We start from the raw sequence: 23,386 nt of genomic DNA, 5'->3' as shown, positions 1-23,386 counted from the left end.
AGACGGTTGGTTTAGATTTGTGCTTAAAATTGACGTGTGTTCCATAAATTTTATGCTTGTCGATTACCCGTCCCTTTCCTTTTCGGCGGATAAGAAAATGACAGATATAACTTAAAATAAAATTAGATGGTATTTACAGGAATTAGCACCATTTTTACTCACGACGGAACGGAGCAGGTATATGCGTTTAGGGTGAGAGATGTTTGTGTGTGCGTTTGTGCAAAGTAATGTTATCACTTATCTTCTAAACTAATGATCCGATTTTATTGATTATTTGAATATATTTACTAAACCTTCAATCACTTCAGCCTTCAAACAGGTGGGCAGCATTCATCAAACATACTGTAATACAACCTTTGCTAAGTTACCCGGGATGCAAGTGGAGCACCCGCCCTTAGTGCGTTGGTCGTTTCTTAGTGGCCCATGTATGGGTCACTTACGTATGGAGCTAATCCGTCATGACCCATATATGGATCACTGGCAACGTGTTATGTAGATAGTATAAGTTCGTTCCCTCAAATTAAGATCTCTTCTGTTATCGTGTGGGTTGTGACGTGGAATACCAACCTCATCAACCCTGGTGTCAGTATTATTGAGCCGCCAAAGGCCCCTGTCATGGCTCATGTAACGACTACATACTAACAAAAAGACATACAAATTAAGATGTTATGCCTGTTAAAGAACAATATCGGTTGTACAGTGTTATTACGCCTATTGACAAGATGCGCCGCGGACACCTTTTCACAGATTGGTAGTCTATTTGTTTATATACGAGGTCAATGTAACTATTACTTGTTTTGTGATTATTGTAAGGAACATTCCGAGGCAATAAGATACTTCTTTTTGACGTGACTTATTGTAGATTTGCCGCAGATGGCATTAACTACTTGGCCGGATAAATGGGGAGCGCTGAAGGCTCTCACCCGGTACAACGTTTAAGACAACAGGCCAGAGGGTTGAAGTTGGGCGCGAACCTCGGCTCACGCGTCGTCTGAGAGGAAAAATATTTGAAAGAATTAATCGACCCTAGTGGGTCGATAGCGATAAGCGCTGATTGAGAGAAATCGTCGACCACGCCGGCGGGGTCGGTATCGGGGTCCTAGCAATAAGATACTGCGTGAGCGGCTACAGTATGGGATAGCGTGAGAAATGCTTACGTGGTATAATATATCTAGAGACTTAGATACAAATATGAAGACTACTTTCACATAAGGTCACAACTATATCCCAATTGGGGTGGTCAGAGGTACATCCATCACAAGATGTACTAAGTACCCACACCTCTCCGAGCTTTCTGTTAGATAGTGATAGGTAGTGAACCGTATCGGCGTGTATAATGGTCGAACCAACTGTGTTAGTGAAACTGCACTTGGGTTGAATTAATAACTCATTGGTGCAAGTCCAGTACTGGGGTTTGAACCGGCGTTCCCCATTTGAGAAGCAAGCCGGTGTACTACAGGACCACAGTGACTACTTTCACATTTTAATCCATACTATGATCTTAATTTGATATTAAGGCGGTAGCAATAAACATTTCGATACGTTAGTATTGCACATGTTACAACTATCGTAATATAATTCGTTTCATTTTTTGGCGTTTTCGTTCTGTTTCTAAAAGCAAATACCCAGGACACAAGGGCAAAAAATAAAATGAACACTATTTACAGATCTATGTAACTAGTTTTAGGATCTTTTTACACAGGCTGTTAGTGACATGGTAAAGAAAACTTTCGAGGGATGATTCAGACCATGATTCTGTGTTGATATTAAGTGGAATTTTCCGTCGCAAAAATATGGAACGACAAATAGTTAAAGAAAACACAAAAAAAATCATCAATTTTCTAACAAAATCAGGGTCTGAATCATCCCCTTCAATATTAGTTACGGTGTCACTAGTACCCATACCTGTGCGTACATGTACGGAGTGTAAGTGACATCGTAACAAATAATGAGGGGGATGATTCAGCTCAGTTTTCTGAGTTAATATCAAGTGGTATTTTCCAACGCAAAAGTATATAATTGAAAATAATTAAAAAAAAACAAACAAAATAAACATGAATTTTGCGACGGAAAATTCCACTTGATATTAACTCAGAATCGTGATCTGAATCATCCCCCTCAGTATTCGTTACGATGTCGCTAACACCCTGTATATTACCTTTTAATTTTATTAACTAACAAGGATAAGACGTTAATATGAAGAGGAAAATGTAAAATTTTAAATGACTGAATTAGCACCAATACTAACGCACTGATACAGGAACTAAATGGTATTAACGGCGCTGATTCCTGCAGACCTGTCATCTTCTTACCCGTCGAAAAGGAAAGGGATGGATGATTGATAACTGTTAATTTTAAAATGCATTTATTATAAATGCATGTTTTTAGCCAATATAACATTTTGAGAGGGTTCTTTAAATTTCTACCTAAACTTTACGTGTTTTCCATAAATTTTATGCCTCCCGATTACGTCCCTTTCCTTTTCGGCCAGATAAGAAAATGGCAGACATTATCAAAAATAAAATTAGATAGTGTCTACTGGAATCAGCACCAATATATAATTAAAATAATACTTAACACTAGATAATAAAATTAAGATTTGAATGTCAGTTACCATAAGACATTTTTTTTTACATTTATACAGCGTTTTAACGATGATAGAATTGAGTGAAAGAACTTTGCAAAATGCATTACGTACAGCCACTAAAATGTTTATAGGTACTCTATGGTTCAGAAATAAAATGATTTCAAAGGTTTTATAAAATGGAACATATTAACTAATTAAGGTATTCCTTTTTTCTAAAGATTGAAAGAGTGTAGCCAAATGAGCACTTCGCATTTGGTTTACTTTTTTATTTCGCTTCAACGTAGCCGTATCAGCGAAAATCACTACAAACTAGAAAAAAGAAACATGTGCAAGAAGACAGCAAATAGCGTAAAACAAACAGATGGCGTTTACCGCAACGCTGAGCTCAACAAAAACTACGTCATAAACACAACAGCGTACACCAGCGTGGCACCAGGGTTGATGAGGTTGCTAATTCACCTCACAACCCACACGGTAGAAGAGAAGATAACAGCGTAAGCTCACGACTACATCCCAATTGGTTACTTGACAATTGTAACAATAAAATATGAAATATGTTAGATATGGTAGTTTATCATTTAACGATAATTATGACGCAAATAGTTTGATTATTTGCAATTCTGCCCACCCCTTCGTGGAATACGGACGTGAGTTTATGTATGTATGTGATAATTACCCAATAGTTATTTTTTTATTTAGGTCATTTTTAAACATTTTATTTTTACAAAAGATAATGCGTTTTTTCATCTGTGTATTACAAGACCAGAAACACGGGCGGCCATGATTGAATTTCGTATGACGTCACATTTCACAAAAAAAACTATCTGTCAGATTTCAAGTTATACTGTTTGACAGATTCTTTGTTTATTGAAATATGACGTCACTGGGCAAAATGACACTCGACGAATCGTTTTCGCGCGAAATATGAAATTAATGAAGAAAACTATGTTTTTTTTTCTGTTAGATAAAACTTTTTCGAGAAAATTAAATATTTTTAGAGGTATAAAATAAGCGTTTGTAATTTTTAAAATAATTATCCGAAATCTGTCAAGTAGCCAACTGAGGTAATCAGGGGTGCATCCATCACAAGATGAACTAAGTACCCACACCTCAACAAGGTGTCTGTTAGGTCAACGTGGTGAGCCGTATAAGTAAGACGAATGAAAATGCATGGGATTGGCTAGCGTTGCGTTAAAGCGCGCAACTTAGCTATAGTGTTTGCGGGGCATTTCACGGGTATCAAAGTTAACCCATTCCCTTGGTATATTTTTATGCGCAAATGTCAAATAGCAGCAATCTTTCTATAATCAAATTCTCAATATGGTCTTTTTAAACCCCCTTTTGACATCCACACCGTGATAAAACGCAATATGGTTTAGACTCTGAAAGATCTGGTTTATCTACGACGGCTGTTTCGGTTGGGTCACCCGTTCTAGCCAGTCCACCCGGTCCGGTTGATCTACCCGGTCTGGCTGGTCCACCCGGTTCGGTCGATCCACCTGAGCCGGTTGATCCACCTGAGCCGGTTGATCCATCCGGTCCGGTTGGCTCACCCGTTCCAGTTGGTCCACCCTTTTCGATTTGTCTACCCGGGCCGGTTGATCCACCCGGTCCACTTGGTTCTCCCGGTCCGGTGGCTACTGTCCCGTGCTATGCTCGCTGCTTCAATGCTATAAGTTCATCTAGCTGTGCCTTGTACAACTGCGTCACATCTTGGAGATCCAACTTCACTTCCTCTAGCTGTTCCTCTTTCTCTCCGTACATCTGGAGGAGGGCATCGTACTGCTCTTGGACGGCCTGGAAGGAATTTGATGTTGGAGTTAGAATAGGTTACTTGACAACTTATTCAAATGAGATACAAAACGAAACGAAAATTTTCTATGAGACTTGTATGGTCATGACGTGTGATGGGACGTCGTTAATAAAAATGATCAACGGTCGTGCTCATCCTTTCGGATCGTCTGGACAACTGTGGCATTTCATCCACTGTATGACAACAGTTTCGATCCCTTCGTTCATAATTAAGATAATAAAAATGTGATTGTTGATCATTTTAGACGGCCTTCTATTTGTAGACAAGTGCATGTGTGGTGTGTGCGCCGCACCCGCAGCTCGTCCAGCTCGGCGTGCAGCGCGGCCAGCTGCGCCAGCGCGGCGTCCCGCTGCGCGCGCAGCTGCGCTACGGTGTGCGCCGCAGCGCGCAGCTCGCCGCTGCGCCGCGACAGCTGCGACAGCGCCTCCTCCACGCACAGCGCCGAGCCCGGGCCCGCCGCCGCCGTCGCCGTCGGGGTCAGTGTGCCGTCCTCCTGATAATATTAATATACTACTTTATTTTTAATTCACACACGCACATAAAGTCAATCAGGGATTCAATTAATAATTTATTTGGATTGTGGCGCACCTAACTAGTTGATCAACTAGTTCCGCCTACACGCAACAGATGGCGCCACCATTCAATAATGCAGCCCTGAAACGCGCTATCGAAGTTTACCCAGCGTGACGCATATAACTCCAACATAACACCGCCAGATCTTCGATCCCTAGTCACACTAGCGGGGTACTATACTCTATTCGGTATCCCGAAAACAACCTTTGGGGACAGCACACCCTCGCCGCCAAATGCATAAAACAACAGTTACGAAAAGATCTTAGATATAAAATTACGATGCTACTGTTCCTTTGAACACAAAATTGTGGCTGTGGAATTCCATTTGCTTCGACCATGACACACTTCTCTTGCTTCATAACGATTCATACACACCGTTTCAGAATTGAACGTATTTTTTCTAAGGACATCCGCGATTTGGTCCATTTGGTTGTGCGTCGTTTTAAGACTGTAGATGAGTTTTTATTCACCATTTGCCAATTTGATAAAAAATAATTATTTTACTCTGATGAATATACCACACTAATATACTTTTCTTCTCTAGGTTGTAGTGTTCCACTGCTAATCAAAAGCCTCCTCTCTCTACTTCCTACCTTCAGCTCGACAACATTTGCAAGGATTACTTACTACGCAGCGCGAAGTACATCGCGAACTTCAACTATTAACCATACGATTTTTATCTACGTAGATAGCATTTTCTGCGTCTATTGGTCAAAACACGTAGTATATTGACGACGACTCTGCTTTATAAGTTTCTTTGTAACTAAAGCTGTAACATTTTGACATTTGGCAAATTACTCTAACGCCCTGACGCCTGTTCTCTGTCGTCGTCGTCATCCCCCCCTCCCGCAGCTGGGCTCTCGTCTCATCAGTCACAAATGCTACACACTGCTGGATGCAGGCGTCGCTAACGCCGCGGATTTTGTGAATCTTGTTCCTATTGGTCCTCTCAAAATATCGCCTCCTCGCTTACAACATAGTCACCGCGTCCTGTATAATAGCGCGAACCGTGCAATATTCGCAGGTCAGGTAATTTGACACCAACAGAAACGAGATAAGCGTTAGTGGCGATACATACCGCGGCCCACAGCGAGCCGGAGAACGAATCCGACACGACGGAATGCGGCGGGGATATGTCTCCGCGTGACGTCATTTGCTCCTGAAACAAATGACATAGCATTACACCTGTATTCCCAGAATCCACTTCTATTGTTAAGCTGGGGGGTTAAAATCGCCACATCGAAGCAATTCATCTAAGAAAGCAATTTTGCTATTTGACATTTGTTTTCATTGTGCACTTACTTTTATATGCGCAAATGTCATCATCATCACTAATTTAAGAGCCACGCTCTTGTCGGTGTAGCATTCTCCAGGCTAATTTTTTAAGAAAATGCCAAATGCGCAAATGTCAAATTGCAATATTGCTTTCTTGGATGAATTGCTTCGATGTGGCCATTTAACCCCCCTGTTATTACATTTGCCAATCCATTTTGCCGGATGCGTCAAGGTCCGGGCGCGGCGATCAGATTGTGAAGTCTAATAGCAAATTGATGGCGCGTAACCATCGTGATCAGGATCTCCAGCGAGTTGGTCGGGAGTAGCCATGGTAATCACGATCTCGAGCTAGTTTAACAGCGTCGATTTTCCCAATCTCGATGCGAACTTGACATATTTGGGTGGATTGGGTAGTATCTTCTTCTATCATGCGTTTGTAACAATCTCATCAACCCTGGTGTCAGGGAGCCGCCAAAGGCCCCTGACAAGGCTTATGTAACATGTACATCAGTTAGTAGTAACCGGGACCAACGGCTTAACGTGCCTTCCGAAGCACGAATCATCTTACTTTCGGACAATCAGGTGATCAGCCTGTAATGTCCTAACCAAACTAGAGATCACAAAGTGGTTTTCATGATTTGTCCCCACCGGGATTCGATAGTAGTCGGGTTTGGGTAGTAGAATAATCGCTTTACCACCTTACAAATGAAAAATAAACCAGGGATGAACGTGGGTTTAAGTATTTGACAGCCAAGCAAAATTGAATCCAATTATCATACAATTCGATTGAACTTTGCTTGGCTGTCAAATAATTAAATCCACATTCATCCCTGGTTTCTTTTTTATTTGTAAGGTGGTTAGTGTATAGCTCACCTGCAGTATAGAGTTCCTCTTCTTCTCGACGTGGAGCGCTTCTCTCTCGGCCGCGAGCTGCTGCTCCAGTTCCGAAACGCGTGCCTGAAGCGCTGACACTTGGCTCGCATGCTCCGACTTCAAGCGGTCCAGCTCGCGAGACTGACTGTGGAGTTAATCGTATTTAATATTTTGAGTTTCGAATGCAAATCGAGTTGATCGAGTGTGTAATATCGATTTGGAGTCGTAGGTGGCGTTAGTGTAGCTGTCAGGGGAGTTGTCAGCGCATGATTGGCAGCACGCTGCAAAACCTTTATTAAGGTATCCTTTACGAAATGACTTCAGTGTTAGTGTTAACATTGTACCGAAGCCGCACCTGTCCAGCCGGTCGTCCAGCTGCGCGGCCGCGTGCAGCGCCCGCTGCGCCCGCTCCGCGAGGTCCCCGGCCCGCGCCTGCGCGTCATGCAGCAGCCCTTCGCACGCCACCAGCCTCTCCGCCAGGGTCTGGTTCTCCTCCCTGGCTACACGCTCGCGTTCCACCGCCTTCGCTGCACAAGTTTCTGCTTCCGCTGTAAAAAATAATCCTTCTTTATCGTGTGGGTTATGAGCTGGATTACCAAGCTCGGCGGTTAGGGTTGTTATTGAGTCACCAGAGCCCCCTGACATGGCTGATATAACGACAAGATACTTACATAGCTAGTACAAGAACCCGGGACCTCCGGATCATGAGCCCAACACTCAACCACTGGACCACGGAGGCCGTTAGTGCATGTTCTCTGTGAGTTGCTGCAACGCGGTTGCTGTAACAGTTCGATGATACTCACCCAGTTGCTGAGCCAAGTTCCTGGTAGTGATGGAGTGTGCGTGTTCCCTATCGAGCGCGGAACGCTGCAGCGCGGCCAGCTGCTGCAGCAGCGCGGCGGCGCCCGCCTCGCCCGCCTCCGCGCCCTCGCGGGCCTCTAGTGACGAGCACAGCTCGCGGGCCTCTGTTAGCTCGCGCCGGAGGGCCTCCTCACGGGATATCCAGCGTCTTTCCTCTGAAAATTGCAAAAAAGAATGGGTCACAGATGGAACATCAAATAAGATAAGTATAGATAGATCGATAGATAGAATATTAGATCGATTTAGATCACATGTAATAAGAGTTCGGCTTTTGAACTCAGTCGATTGCCAGCAAAATAAGACGATTCCGACAACAGACACATGACGGTTGCAACAGTGTCGAAATATCGGGAGTCTCATATCGCCATTTTAAACGCGGTAAGAACCCGTTATTATGTGTTTTAATTAAGACGATTCCGGCTAACATGTATATAGTCGTTACTTGAGCCAGGGTACTTTGGCGACTCAATAGTAAACATGACACCAGGGTTGACCAGGTCGATCTCACAATCCGAACGAAAGATATACCCTGTTTTGATGTCGCACAAATCGTACCGCGTTGTGAGAAAGATCACTGTTAGTGTGTGTAATGTAATGTACGGTCACAAGCATTAATATGTATATACTTTGGTACCATGTCACATTAACTTTTTTGACAAATTGAACTGTAAGTCTCACTAAATGTCAAATATGTTAGTGCGACAGAGTCCTAAAGTGGATACATTATATTGCTCATGACTGTACCCTTAACGGGAATCTTCCCGTTGTAAAAACTCTTCTATAGTAAAATTGTTCTTACTTGTACACTGGTATTATCTATCTAAAGGTTTGGTAATAAAGCTCTTTTTACATAAGCTTTTTTACTGTCGGAAACGTTCCCTAAGTGGGAATATTATCATCATGTCGATGGAACATTCTGTATATGGAAAGGGCAGTCTTGGAAAGTCACGTAGATGAGAGTTCCTGACGACAAAATGTCCATTAGCGGAAGACTCTGCTGGAGAAAAGGAAATAAATGTATCGTCCTGTCGACGAATAGTCCAATGGCGAATCGGTCGTAGGAGAACGGTTGCTGGATCGCCAGGAACGTTCCCAAAGTGTGTTTATGTTTATTTTTATTTTTTTTAAAGAACGTCTAGGGCCCCGTGCCGAGGTTTTTCTTGCAGCTTCTTTTCCCCGGCTATACAGGTTGTGAGAAGCTGCAGTAGTTTTAGTCGGATGAGACGTTCGTTATGTAAAATTGACGATTCAAAGTGTAACTATGTTACCTACTGAATAAAGATATTTTTGAATTTTGAATTTTGCACCCACCTTGCTGCAGCTCGGCGCGGAGCCCCTGCAGCTCGGCCCGCAGCCGCAGGTTCTCGTCCTCGGCGCGCTGCTTGTCGGCCTCCAGCTGCTGTTGGGCGCCGCGCCGCCGGCTCAGCTCGCTGCTGTTGCGCTGGAGCTCGTTCAACTCACGTCGACACGCGTCCAAAGATGTCTTCGTGCTCTCTAGCTTCTGGGATGTGTCGTCTAGGGCGCTTTTTGTCTGGAATTTTAAAACAATACGATAACTATTTATTCCACGAAAACAATCACAAATAGGACAAAAGAATAATAGACGGCCTTATTGATAAAAAGCTATTTCATCCATGCAACAAAGACATTGTTACGTTTTAACATAGTATACACAGAATCTTCTCTGAATAAAACAAAATTTTACTTCTCTACAGGAATGAGAATGTCAAATTTCCCTTCAAACCTGTCTGTCTTGCAATCTTTGAGGGCCAATTACTATGTTTTTTGTCGCTATTAAGGGTACTTTTTTTAAATGTTTCTAAAAGCGTATTGAATGGAGCAGTTTTTAGAAATACTTGGGTCCCTTGCAAGCTCATGTGTTTATTATTCTTCAGCACAGTTTTCAACTGTAACAATTTTGGTCAAATTCTGATTTTGAATTCCAATAACTTTTTGTATTTTTGGTTTGGCTGTGTTTATTTTTTTAGCTAGTCGTCCACTTTTGGAATATGTATGAAGTAAAATAAAAGAATTATTAAGAAAGAAATAGCAACAAAATAATTATTTCTGAAGTAAGGTAGAAAATCTATAAAAAGGTACATAATGGGTCATATCTCCTCATAGGTCATAAGGCTTTTAAATCTTGATCAGATGGTATATACAGCGTTTCTGTGGCAACGACTTGTGACCATATCTCCTAAACAAAAAATAATCGCTGAACATACGGGGGTGTTTCTGGTAGTTAATGAAATGAAATGAAATTAAAATTAAAAAAAAATATGAAAAAAAATATTGTTATTTATGAGCCCCTCTACCTAAGTTTTCATTTTGAACGTGAACCTCTGGGCCACCCTGTATAAATATTTCTACTCAGTGTCCTGGCATAAAGCATAATTATTTTAAATATCGAACTGCATCGACGTAAACTCAGCACATGGACCTTCTCCATTGTTCGATGGCGGCGCGCGATAAGCCGGTGATAACAACGCGCATAAAAATGTGAAATGCGCACATTATGTTGCTTCTATAAACACACTGCTAGGTAGGTACAGATAGTTACAGTCGATTTGATAGTTCAGAATACTGTTGTTGTTTATTGCACCAGCCCGTGCACCAATGCTTAAATTTCTTTCACCCTAAGGTTGCCTGGCAGAAATTGCTGTTTAGCAATAAAGCCGCCTAGTGTGCTTATGTTCTTATTCGTATGTTTATGTCCTTTGTAGGTATATGTCGTAGTGCAATAAAGTATTATTGATTGATTGACTATCAAATTCAAATTCAAAAATATTTTTATTCAGTAGGTAACATAGTTGCACTTTGAATTGTCATTTTTTACATAACGAACGTCTCATCCGCCTAAAACTATCGATAGTTGAAAGAAAACCAATAGTATTAAAACTATTGATATTACAAAACTATCAATACTATTGCTTCCGATTCCGACTATTGCGAGAACACTCGATACTATCGATAGTACTGTAGTTACTACTACGAGTTAGGCTGAAGGAAATAACAAATCGACATCCGTTCGCACATGACAATGATATCATGGTACGCTCAGATTATACAGACACCTTTCATATACAGCCTCAATTATAAACAATAGAGGAACAATCATTTGTTGAATACAATACAAATTTGACACTGCTAATTCGTCAGTTTGATTGACGTTGGATTGTTTCTTTTTTAACAAGTCACTTGTATATTTTTGTATGTTTATTTAAAATATTTAAAGTATGCACCTACCTAATGGCATAACATAACATGAGCTCATGACTACATCCCAATTGGGGTAGTCACTTCTTCTATCGTGTGGGTTGTGAGCTGGATTACCAACCCCATCAACCCTGGTGTCAGGGTTATTACTGAGCCGCCATAAGCCAATGACATGACTCGTGTAACGACTACGTACTTACATCAGTAAGTAATAACCGGGACCAGCGGCTTAACGTGCCTTCCGAAGCACGGATCATCTTACTTTTTGGACAATCAGGTGATCAGCCTGTATGACCTAACCAAACTAGGGATCATAGGATAGGGGAAGTGATTTTTGTGATTTTTCCCCACCTCCAGATCGTGAGCACAACGCTCAACCAGTGGACCATGGAGAGATTTAGTTAGCTAAATACCCACACTTCCCTGAGCTTTCTGGAACAGACTAAAGAGTAGTAGGTACGGTCACGAGCATTAATATGTATACACTTTGGTACCATGTCACATTAACTTTTTTGACAAATTGAACTGTTAATCTCACTAAATGTCAAATATGTTAGTGCGACAGAGTCCTAAAGTGGGTACATTATATTGCTCATGACTGTACTACATATAGAACGGTAACTCTCCGCTCCGCACTAATTCGTATCGGATGCCCACCTCACCCCCTTTGGGTTTTACTTTAGTCCAATGTAAGCCGCGGACTATTTGTCTCGCTTACACTAGAACGGTGAGGCGGCATACGGTAAGAATGAAATTTTTGTATGGAGTATCCCCCTGGAGCCAGAAGCACACCCCTGTGTTTCTGGTGACTTGTGGTTCTGCCTACCCCAAAAGAGCTTGCGGGCGTAATGTGTACGCTTATAAGTACGTATATACGCTACACAAGCGCTTATATGAAGATAATACACTATTCTTGTGTCACTGTATCTCAAGGTTACTAACCTCCATGAGTTCAGTCTCCAATTTCTTGTTGGCAGTGGTCAGTCGGTATACAGCTTCAATCTGGTTGACCTCTAGTTCTTCCTTGGCGGCCATAGATCGCTTCAATCGGTCCAGTTCGTTCGTTTGCTCGGCTATTTTATCCCTGAAATGTATATAAATGTTGATGTCAGATTATAATGTCATCATCATCACCAGCCCATTAACGTCCCCACTGCTGGGTCGGGCTTTCCGTATGGATGGATAGGGAGATCGGGCCTTAAACCACCACGCGGGCCCAGTGCGGATTGGTGGTTATTAACGACTGCTAATTCAGCCGGGACCAACGGCTTAACGTGCCTTCCGAAGCACGGAGAAGCTCGAGATGAAAACTTTTTTTTTGTGGTCACCCATCCTATGACCGGCCTTTGCGAAAGTTGCTCAACTTCAACAATCGCAGACCGAGCGCGTTTACCGCTGCGCCATCGAGCTCCTCATTCCTCAGATTATAATGTATAATTTTCTAAATATATTTCTCTTAAGTGCAGTTTTCACTAACACAGTTGGCTCGACCATTATAGCCAGCGATACGGCTCAACACCTATCACGTTGTCCAACAGAAAGCTCGGTGAAGTGTGGGTACTTAGTTCATCTTGCGATTAATGTAACTCTGACCACCCCAATTGGGATATAGTCGTGAGCTTATGTTATGTGTTTTCTAAATAAAGGAGTAAATGATTGTTTGACTGAAATATCAGCCAGCACACAGCCCAAACTGCATAAACTATTACTTTTTTTACTGATTAGTTAAAAGTATCTAGTAGATGGAAGATTGTTAATCAGTTTATAGGTAGTTTGTATTTAAAAAAGATCTGTGTTGACAATTAAAAAAATATATTACAGAGTGTTAGTGATATCTTAACGAAAACTTTCAGACCATGATTCTTAGTTGATATCAAGTGGAATTTTCCGTTGAAAGAGTATGGAATTGAAAATAATTGAAATAACACATTTTTTTTTTAAGTTTCGGACAGGAAATTCCACTTGATATCAACTCAGAATCATCACCCCCTCAGTATTCGTTACAGTGTCACTAACACCCTGAAATAAAAATTCAGTTGAAAATAAATATATGTACAGACAACAGAATTATGTGCTTCAACAAAATCTAAGGTAACAAAAATCTAAGGCATAATATTACAATACACACCAAACATATTAAAAGACAATAGATATATAAAAAGGTGGCCATCTTTTCCATTCAACCTTGGTTAGTGTAGAAGGCAATCAATATTTACCAAAATTTAAGTGGCTTTAGTGTTCCATCAGATTTTGGCTCTCAGTTATTTTATTTATTATCTTCTAAATTGATCTGAATTAGTTTTAAATTGACAGCATTGCTCCTTTCTTTAAGTAAATATTTAATCAATTTTAAAGCAAGGATTACCTCAAAAAGCACTCACCTTAAATTCTTGATAACCTGTTCATTATCCTTCTCTTTTGCCCTGAGTTTTTTAATTATATTAGAATGCTGTAACTGCTGCCTAGCTAGCTTCTCTCCTTCCTCTTGAAGCCCTGCTATAGCTTCGTCCTTTTCCTTCAAAGCATTCTCCAGTTCGGATGAATTTTTCCGTGATGTACTCTCTGCTTTTAATGTGTCTAATTGTTTTCTTAGTTGATCCTGTTAAAGACATTTTGTTTAAAGGTTGTTCAATCAATCAATAATTCTTTTATGCACTTTATGCTTAACATATAGTGCAATATAAACCAGATAAAATAAGAACAATAGGCTAAACAGAAAAATTTCTGCTAGGCAACCTTAGGGTGAAGCAAGTCATTGTGTTGCAGAGGCAGGGAAATCTTTCTTTTGGTTCTTATCACCCAGTATATGGTATGCTCATGTCATGGTATGGATAAAGTCTAATATTAGATCAGATAAGTTCTATAGAATACTTCATTAAATGAAACTGATAAGCAAAACGATTATCTATTAGGTATATTGGATTTAGATAGTCAAATGTATCATAAAAACTAATGTTACGGGACTAATGTTATGGGCGATAGGCTAATTGATCCCTTATCACCATAAGATTCATCATATCCAGCTTACACCATCGTACTTGTGGCTCTGCCCACCCCATTAGGGATTACGGGCGTGAGTTTATGTATGTATGTGTAAATGTATCATAATAAGTGATGACAACCTTGTTCTTGTCTTAAAATTTTAAATACTGATTCCGTAACTGATACAAAAATTACCAATACCAAAATCTTACCTTTTCCCTAATAGCTTGCTGGAATTTCTTTTCTAGTGCCGACATTCTTTGAGTATAATCTTCAGTGATCATATTAATATCCCCTCCTTCATGCTTCATCATCAAAGTCTCCACCTGGCTCTTCAAGTCTGCATTATTCTCTGCCAACTCCGCATTACTCCTACTTACTTCCATCAGTCTATTCTCTCTAGCTTCTAAAATCTCAGCCATCTCACACAGCCTTCGCATTAACCTATCATTCTCGGACCCCTGGCTTTCATCACTAGTGTTACTCTGAACAGACGCTTCAGACAACTCCCTGTTATGACCCCGGATCTTCGTTGCTAAAGACTTCCCTAATACTAAGTCGACTAAGTTAGGTGATGTGGTGCCATCAAATTTACCCTGCTTAAAAGCATATTTTGCCGGGCTACTCCTGCAAAAACCATGGTTGTCACCATTTGGACTTGGAATGATTTCTATATCTGATGACGTTGCAGTTTCTAGTTCGTCTCCTGAAGTATGACCAGATGTTCGGTCTGACCCAATTTTGACTAAATCACTTTTGCTGTCAGAACTGATTGGCGAAACTCTCTCTTTAACACTACCATCCTTTTGTGAAGAGTTACTGCTGTGTGAGGCTCCACACTGTTGCTTTTCCACATTGACAAAGGCAGAGCTTTCAGACCTTATCATGTCTGTTGATGACACATTAACATTGTAAAAGGAAGAAGAATCACTGAGCTTTTCCATCAGAGCATCTTCATGATCTACATCTTTTTTCTGTTCTTCAGCTGCTACATCCAAAATGACACTATCATTGTCTGCATTCAATGTTCTATCAGACCAAGATCCATCATTGGAAGAGTTTTCACTCAGCTGCATCTTCTGAGGTATTAGTGGGTGCTCCAAATGAATGAATTCCTTCTCAACCCCTTTTCTTTGTGGCTCCATTCTAATAGGTTTAGGGAAAGGACCCCCAGGCTTCTCATCTGTGTCTAAAACCGTGGGTGCAGTACATTCTGATACAGAATTGTAAGACATGGTGTCCTCATCATCATCGGCTACCAAGCTTACACTATCTGCAGTCTCAATCCTTTCAGTTTTATCACCAACTGGAGTAGGTTTCTCACTAGTATCTGGCGAAAGATTAGATGAAGGACTACTGTAGCTGTCGAAACCTAAACATTCAATAGAACTGGGACTAATAAGGCTGTCGGGCAGTATCTCAACAGATTCAGAGTTATGTTTAGGACCAATGCTGCTGCTATGTGATATGGACTGCACTGATGGTGAGTCTGGAGTAGTTTTCATACTCTGTGAGAGAACCTCCACAGAGTCTGAGCTGTTCTGACTAGAAACAAGTGACAATCGGTTAGATCGGGATGAGCTTCTCCTCTCGTCCAACTTATGACATTTTACATTTACAAACTCTGCTCCTTCACCATCTGACATGACCAGCTGGCTTTTTGAAAATAGATCATCTTGACTTCCATACTTGGAATCTGAAATTATGTTCATAGATTTAGCTTTAGGAGGCCTAACTATGGTGGAGTCGTCTGATTTTGGCTGCTCGAAAAATGAGCCTGCAAAAGAGCCCCAGACACTTTGTGACGTTGATTTCGAAGGGCTTTCGGTGACCACTGGCTGCTCTTTGGGGGACTCATCTTTGGCGCTCTCGGCACTCACAGTCAGGCCCCAAGAAGCGAAGAAATCGGAGTTATCTTTTTGGGGCGTATTACTGCTCGAAGGAGAGCCTTTACCTTTGGAATGTGTCGGAGACGCCTCCTCTTGATCATCGCTACTTTCATCTTGGATGTCCAGCGCCTTATCTATAGTCTTCTGGGCCTCTTTCAAGGCAGTTTTGGCCAAACTTGTCAAGCCTGACGTGTCGAACCAATTCATTTCGAAGTCGCATTAGACGCACAAAAACAACACGTACACAAACTCCAGACGATTCCCAGCGCCGCCGTTTGGCGTTCGGATATTTTTCGCACCGCTTCCCGTGAACGCCGAAAGGCGTCCAGGTGACCGCAGCCGATATTTTAGCTTATTATAATTACAATAAGGAACAAAGTGGCATAAATTATATATGAATGGATGCAGAATGAAATGACCTATCCATAGACAATAAAACTTTTACTGTTGCCATATAAAAATATAAAATATTACCATTCAAAACTTGCCGTGCTGAAGGCGAATGGTTTTTCACGACTACCTTCACACGAATATCTTTAATTTCTACAAAGCAAAGGTATATTGTAATTGATATTATTGTAAAGCTTATTTTATGAACTTGATCGTGAAATAAAATGTAAGACATAAATATAAAGATTTTATTCGTAGTATCAAATCAAGTACATAAGTACATATGTACATACGTACGTACGTTTACATTACTATAAAAATGTAAACAAAACACTTATCAAGTTTCTACTCATTCAAACACGTAGGGTATACATCTCATATGTCAAAACACTCGTTAGATTAGTCTTATAATATAAACAAACGAGTTACGAACGAAAAAGCTGACTCAAGTACCGCGCCACTTGACACGAACCCGTGACCTCGGGAATTACGTCATAATAGCCGCCATCTTGATCGGGAATCAAGGGGTTAATAATTACAATTGTAGTGGTAAAATCTTCAATTAATTTGTATATTTTTTTTGTGAATGTTATATTGTTCCTCACTTTTTAATTTCACTTGCACGAAACGTAAATGGACTGATTTTGACGTTTGATTATCACGAAAAAGAACGTCATTTGACCTGAGTAGTGTTGTAGAACCCAATCGCCATTTTCGACCGCAAGATCAGAGCTCCAGTGGCGCAATTGGTTAGCGCACGGTACTTATAAGACAGTGTACGTGTGAGTAATGCCGGGGTTGTGAGTTCGAGCCTCACCTGGAGCATATCTTTTTGATACTCAATTTTGTTTTATGATTAATTATTCGCTCATTTTATTATTCAATTTTGATTATTACTGTTTATATGCATATTAAAACCACAAAAAGATTTTAAAAATACTGTTTTTTTTTCCCGTAGATTTCATGTGATTTTCTGATTGAAGAAAATGTTTAAATTATTGGTATTGTATATTCCTCTTCTGCAGTAACTACAATACTATAATAAAACAATAAATAGATATTTATAAGTTTATTGCTATCTTACAATCACAATAAATAAATACGTAATATAATAAAATAAAATCGGCGACTTAACATTATTAATCGGAATTATTTTACAAAGATCAGACGTAACTAGAATCACAGTAAAAGGAATAAACTCTAAGGAAAATGATGTGTAGAAATTTTGCCCTCGATGAAATATGTACATTATTTTTTAAATAAACATGTAGTAGGTAATATGGTTAGAACTAAAACAAAAAAAAAACATCATCCTATCAGATGCTATCGACGTTACAGGTATTTAGTACTATATTCATATTTTCTAAATAAATATAATATAACATTAAAATAGTTACGATTACTTGCGCACATAACTTTGAAATATGACTTTTAAACAAAAGCACAAATTTTGTGGAATTAAATTACATTTACCCTCGAGAATAACTTGTTTCACACTAATTTAATTTTCTTTGGCATATTTGGCATAGCATAGCAAATTTGCTGTAATAAATAATATATAATGTCAAAAACTCATGATCTATAGCAAGACTTTCCTTCCTCTATCTTTCAACTTTTGTCCAAATTTACCTTATCGTCGTTTACCTTATCACATTACAATGTGATTTATGTTAACAAAACCTCGCAATTTACTAAAAAGAAACTAGTTTCAAAAAAGAGACATAAAACTGTTTTAAGTTTACGCGGTTATTATCATAATTAAAACACATAATAACGGGTTCATACCGCGTTAAAAATAGGGATATGAGACTCCCGATATTTCGACACTGTTGCAAGTGCCATAATCACGGGGTGCCGTCATCCCGTGATCATGGCACTTGAGACAAAACTGTTGTCTCAATTTATACCCAGAGTGAAATTAATCAAAATAAATTAAGGTTTTTATTGAAGAAATATTAGAATATATTAGAATGTGATTTTCCAAAAAGGCGCATACATGGTTTTCGTTATAAGACTATAGGATTGAGTCAACAGGCATTGGCTAGGTAAGCGTGATCCACCCTAGACCACATCGTCACTTACCACCAGGGGCCTGTTTAATAAAACTTACAATTGTAAATTACAATGACAATTTGATGTACATTGCGGAGTGTGTGATCACGAATATTTTGCAGTTTCATATTAGCTACGCAATGAACATCAAATTGTCGTTGTAATTTACAATTGTAAGTTTTATTAAACAGGCCCCAGGTGAGATTCTGGTCAAACGCAAGCGTACAATTTTGAATAAAAAAAGCCAATGTTATGCCAAATACACCAAAATAAACCTAATATTTTATGAAGAAAAACTGGCAGATTGTTATATGTTTAAAAGCGTCCGAAATGTATAGCACAAGTCAGTAGACTTGATGTACATTGGTGGTAACCTCAGGCAACAGGATGATATGGAACAGTCCAATAAGGTAAACACGCACCTAGACGCGTAGGAGACGCACGCGCAGTAGTCCTCGCATTTTATCAATCTTTGTATGAAGTCATATGCAACGTCGCGCACCTATCCGCGTCGCTTTTTTTAACTACTTGGCCGGACAAAAATCCGCGCCGCACTACCCGCATTTACTATGATTAAGACGCGTGCGACTCCTGCGGCACGTCTAGATGCGCGTTCACCTTTAATCATCTTTTACTGCCAGCTTTTACTTCATCAAATATGTTCAGACGACCCCGGTGTTGCCAGTAGCAGTGGGCGGCGCGGGCTGGGCGAACATGAAGGAGCTTGCGTTCTGCAGGATCTGGGTTCGAACAAAGTCCGTCGTGGCTGACTTGAGGTTCTCCTTGGCGCCGAACCTGCATTTGATGTAGCCGTACAGGTTTGCGCCTGTGAGCGTCAGCGCTATGAGGACTAGCAGCTGGAAATAAGACGGGTTTACGGTTAGAACGAGGGTCTCTCCAGGCTACGTTCACCAAAAACAATATAGAAGGCGTTGTGCAACTTTAACGTGATAATTAAATTACCTACTTACTCATTACTTAGGTACATAATTATTCCAAAATACAATGTAATGGCAGAAGCATATGCGTAAATTATTGTTGCTCGATATTGAGATGAAATTAGGTTGCTACCTATATAGCTTCTCTTTATTTTGACCAGAAAAATAATTTGTGGAAGATGTAATTCAATTTTAAAAAAAATAAGATGTTTTTTTATACCCAAAAACAAAGATAAAATTATGTCTCTTATCCATGAAATTAGAAGGAAAATCTTTACAGCGCCACCTATGTTGTATTTGAGGACAAAGTCCCTTATTGTTTCAATGTAGCCCTTTCAACCCCCCAGTAAATGTTAAGCATATACTTGATTCTGAGCGCCGGTCCATTCATTGACTTACTACAGTACACTTTTAGTCCAAGGGTCTTTGGAGGTATGAATTTGACAGAGAGACACAAACCACTGGTCTTCCTCTCTATTGCCTTTCGTTAACCACATTTAGATTAATAGACAATTGGAATCAGAACATTGACCGATATTTTTTTGTCCAAAAACATGTTAATGAATTTACTTCTCTATTCATACAGGTATTTGATAATTACCATCCACTTGAACTTGAGTCCGAAGAGGCAGACAATGAAGAACATGCTCCACATGAGGGGACACAGGATCAGCCCCAACCAAAACAGACGGCTCTCATTCGGGTTCACACGGTTCTGGAACATTCAATTGTTTATTGAATAAGTAGCGGTCGCCCGCCACTTCGTACGCGTCGCGTCTCTTACTTCAAAAACACAGGACTTTTATACAAACTTTCAACGGAGTTTCGTTATTAAAATCCGTTGTTAGCGGATGTCTACACCCTACAAAAATAGAAACAAATAAAACTTTTTTTTTGGTAGCTAATGGAATTCTATAGCCTCTGCTTACCCCAGTGGGAAATAGGCGTGAGTTTATGTATGTATGTGAATGTATGTCTACACCATATAAGAACCTACCTGACAAATATTAAGTTTGTACAAGTTATAGTTTCTGAGATTTCGTGATAAATCTGTAAATGGTATTTCGCTTTTAGATGAATAGATTAATTGGTCTGACGAATACCTCCGCGGAGGAAAGGGACATCTAAAGAAAAAGAAGCGTGACTTGACAGAAAATAACTGACAAAGTAGCGTGTGCTGTCACTCCTGCGCATTTACCGAGAGGCGCGATATTTATTTATTTACATTTCACGACTTTACAGTACAGAAGCGCCAATGCGCCGCTGATATAACACGAGCAGTCAGACAGAATACAATTCAATGAACTATTAGTCTATAACATAAACTAACATAACAAATACTTTATTGCACAAACAGTTTTTTCGACAGCGGGTTTGACCAATAGACGCGCGAATCCTATCGACATGGTAAATCGAAGAAAAAAATGGAGTGGATAAAAAGTAACCTAAATTCAAGATCACAAGGTTCTTTCTTTCCACGAGCTTGTTTAAACAGTGAATTTATTCATGTTATGGGTTATAAATTAAACTATGAACTCATAAAAGGCCCAAATTTGAATACACAATAGTTAAAGGGATTTGGATTTTAAAATGATATTGGGGTTTTCGAAATTTAAAATTAAAGTGTGTATTTATACCTGCTTAGCTTCAAACACCCAGTGTGATTTGCCATCATCATCTACATAGTTCCACCACCTTAATCCTACCAGCAGACGACCTGAAAATCCATAAAAAGAAATCTTAAACAGTCTATGTAGTGTGATAGTGGATGTAGAGAGAAAGAAGAAAAAAGTAAGGTGGCCACCACCCATAAATGATCATTTTTTACATAGTACGAAAAGGACACAAAAGTTCTTTAATAATATATTTAAAAAAAGTAAGTAGTCACATATTTTTTTTTTATAAAGTTTTGATGTGTTTTTTCCCTTGTTTTTATTTTATTTTTAATTGCTCATCAAATACATTTTTCTGTAAATAAAGACACTCACCACTAATATTCTTGACAGTCCAGAAATCAGCGGAGAGCAGCAAGATGACCAGCACGAAGCTGGCAATGAATGACTCAGAGAACCATGTGCAGAGCAGGTACACCACCAGCGCCGACACACGGAATACCAGGTGGAAGAACACTATGTATGGATGGCTGTGGGGTGATAAGTGTTAGTTTTTGCTTATGACAAGGCTGTATGTTTTGTGTACATACTAAGTAAAATTAAAAAAAAATATGATAAGAAGTCTTCTATGACTGCACTGCTTTGCCTTTCCCCCAAAGGGATAAACAAGCTTAAAAAAAGGAAGTATTCTCTAATCCTGTTAACATTTGTAATTTCCACAACATAAATTGAACTATTACATAAAAACATTCCTATAGATGAACAGTATTATTAATTTTAAACTATTGTGTGAATCTGCTAAGAAACATAAATGGAAATGAAAATATTTTTTCTGCAACTTGCTATTCTTACAGCAGTAAAAGGATATATTTAGTAACAAAAAATACCTATAGGATTTTTGATATAACAATCTATGGAACCCTTAAACTTCTACTACCCTTTTTTAATGACCAATAATGTAGTCTGGGTAAAAATACCATAATATTATTTAATGTACTTCTTTTGTTTTCATCAATTAATAAAATTACTAAAATAATAGTAATAGATATACATATATATAGTAGCATAGATGTATCTACTAAAGAAACTACTGCAAGTCTTAACTTTGCTACTTACACGAACCTCTTGTTGGCGTTGTCCTCCTCTCCAAAGGCGATGGTGTCGTCGTCCAGCAGCGGCACCTGCCGCACACCAGGCTGTAAGTAGCGCGTCCACTACGTCAGCTAAGCCGTGCAAAGCCATACATGAACTCAACATGAACGACTCTAAACACTTCAAAACAAACTCTATTTTCTAACTTTAATTCTCGCAATAATCAAAAATAAAACTGTTAATACTTCAAAAAATATCGCTAGTTAACAAACTACATGCAAATAATCACATTAATACCTCATTTTAAGCCTAAAACAACGTAAATAATGGAACAATTATGAAATGGATTTTCGCGCTATTTAATGCTTGTATGTTAGCCTTTGTTACGCTATATACTCACGGTTGCAGAATTCATGACAGGATTATTCATTTAAATTATTTTTACACTATTTGATTGAGTAGTTTTCAATATAACAATAAAATTTTATGAGCGCTTCGTGTCCTTAGGATCTCGATGACGATGACAGAAACATTATGTTTCATTTCATAAGCATTCGCAACGTTATAGCATTGAGGTGAGTGATTGCATTTTATATTTCATTGATATATACAAACAAATAAACCCAATTAATTTGTTATAAAAATCTGGTTTAATGTAATATATTAATTAGATATTTTTAAATTACAATAATGCAAACAGGTACATGTGCTATAAAGTTATGAAATTGAATAAAATTGATACCTATATGAAATGAGCAGGCCCTAAAAGTCTGACAGCTTATTTTTTTTAAACATATGAGGACAGAGGAACAAGGAGTTAAAGTATGAACAGCCTTTATGAAAATCTCATATCCCTTGTTTTTATTATGTTAAGTATTTGTAACTGCAAATATTATTTATTATATTATATTATATTATATTATATTATATTATATTATATTTATTTATTTATATATAGACATTTGCAACATTACAGTATAAATATATTCGTTTTCCTGCCCAATTCATTTGTAGGTGGAATCGGTACAATCTGTTTTCTCAATTAGGAGCTTACTTAGTTTTTATAAGTTAACTGTATGAGAGCTACGAACGGAAGGGCCTTAGAATAGCAGAACAAGTCCCGGGGATGGTAACTACCCTATGTCAAGTGTTTGGCTCATCAACTCTATACCAACTATGGATGGATGGCATTAAAAAGAAAATATCACCCTAATACTCAGATTACTGTACTT

The 23,386-nt window shown here is 39.2% G+C and overlaps 2 protein-coding genes and 1 non-coding gene across 7 annotated transcripts; 1 reads left to right on the top strand and 2 right to left on the bottom strand.

Annotated features, from left to right (window-relative positions):
- Positions 1-4,211: 4,211 nt before the first annotated feature.
- Positions 4,212-16,330, bottom strand: LOC126372436 (TATA element modulatory factor). Of its 2 annotated transcripts, XM_050018188.1 has the most exons (11): positions 16,135-16,330; positions 14,393-15,876; positions 13,580-13,797; positions 12,141-12,282; positions 9,294-9,513; positions 7,925-8,137; positions 7,477-7,669; positions 7,122-7,266; positions 6,052-6,132; positions 4,693-4,893; positions 4,212-4,384 (listed from the first exon to the last, which is right to left on the bottom strand). In XM_050018188.1, the coding sequence occupies exons 1-11, from the start codon at positions 16,274-16,276 to the stop codon at positions 4,238-4,240; spliced, it is 3,186 nt and encodes a 1,061-aa protein (XP_049874145.1). In that variant the 5' UTR covers positions 16,277-16,330; the 3' UTR covers positions 4,212-4,237. The 2 variants fall into 2 exon arrangements, with proteins under 2 accessions (XP_049874145.1, XP_049874144.1); XM_050018187.1 differs by having other exon boundaries at positions 14,393-16,330.
- Positions 16,331-17,190: 860 nt separating this feature from the next.
- Positions 17,191-17,284, top strand: Trnai-uau (transfer RNA isoleucine (anticodon UAU)). Its single transcript has 2 exons — positions 17,191-17,228; positions 17,249-17,284. It is a non-coding gene; the product is annotated as a tRNA-Ile (tRNA).
- A 229-nt stretch (positions 17,285-17,513) lies between these two features.
- Positions 17,514-22,697, bottom strand: LOC126372556 (uncharacterized Golgi apparatus membrane protein-like protein CG5021). Of its 4 annotated transcripts, none has more exons than XM_050018376.1 (6): positions 22,555-22,697; positions 22,179-22,258; positions 21,438-21,592; positions 21,087-21,166; positions 20,051-20,164; positions 17,514-19,368 (listed from the first exon to the last, which is right to left on the bottom strand). In XM_050018376.1, the coding sequence occupies exons 1-6, from the start codon at positions 22,582-22,584 to the stop codon at positions 19,174-19,176; spliced, it is 654 nt and encodes a 217-aa protein (XP_049874333.1). In that variant the 5' UTR covers positions 22,585-22,697; the 3' UTR covers positions 17,514-19,173. The 4 variants fall into 4 exon arrangements, with proteins under 4 accessions (XP_049874333.1, XP_049874335.1, XP_049874336.1 ...); XM_050018378.1 differs by having other exon boundaries at positions 22,185-22,258; XM_050018379.1 differs by having other exon boundaries at positions 22,179-22,243; positions 22,555-22,693.
- Positions 22,698-23,386: the final 689 nt, after the last annotated feature.

Source organism: Pectinophora gossypiella, chromosome 14, assembly GCF_024362695.1.
Source record: "Pectinophora gossypiella chromosome 14, ilPecGoss1.1, whole genome shotgun sequence".
In the NCBI taxonomy this organism is placed as follows: Eukaryota; Metazoa; Arthropoda; class Insecta; order Lepidoptera; family Gelechiidae; genus Pectinophora; species Pectinophora gossypiella.
The sequence above is the reverse complement of the archived record's forward strand: the minus strand, read 5'-3'. Positions and strand labels throughout refer to the sequence as shown.

Coding starts and splice junctions, on each gene's coding strand:
- LOC126372556 (XM_050018376.1), bottom strand. CDS start 22,584: ATGAATAATCCTGTCATGAATTCTGCAACC. Junction 21,593..22,178: donor AACGCCAACAAGAGGTTCGT/GTAAGTAGCAAA, acceptor ATCACCCCACAG/CCATCCATACATAGTGTTCT. Junction 19,369..20,050: donor GACTCAAGTTCAAGTGGATG/GTAATTATCAAA, acceptor TCTTATTTCCAG/CTGCTAGTCCTCATAGCGCT.
- LOC126372436 (XM_050018187.1), bottom strand. CDS start 16,276: ATGAATTGGTTCGACACGTCAGGCTTGACAAGTTTGGCCAAAACTGCC. Junction 12,283..13,579: donor CAGGTTATCAAGAATTTAAG/GTGAGTGCTTTT, acceptor TATACATTTCAG/GGATAAAATAGCCGAGCAAA. Junction 9,514..12,140: donor TGGAGACTGAACTCATGGAG/GTTAGTAACCTT, acceptor TTAAAATTCCAG/ACAAAAAGCGCCCTAGACGA.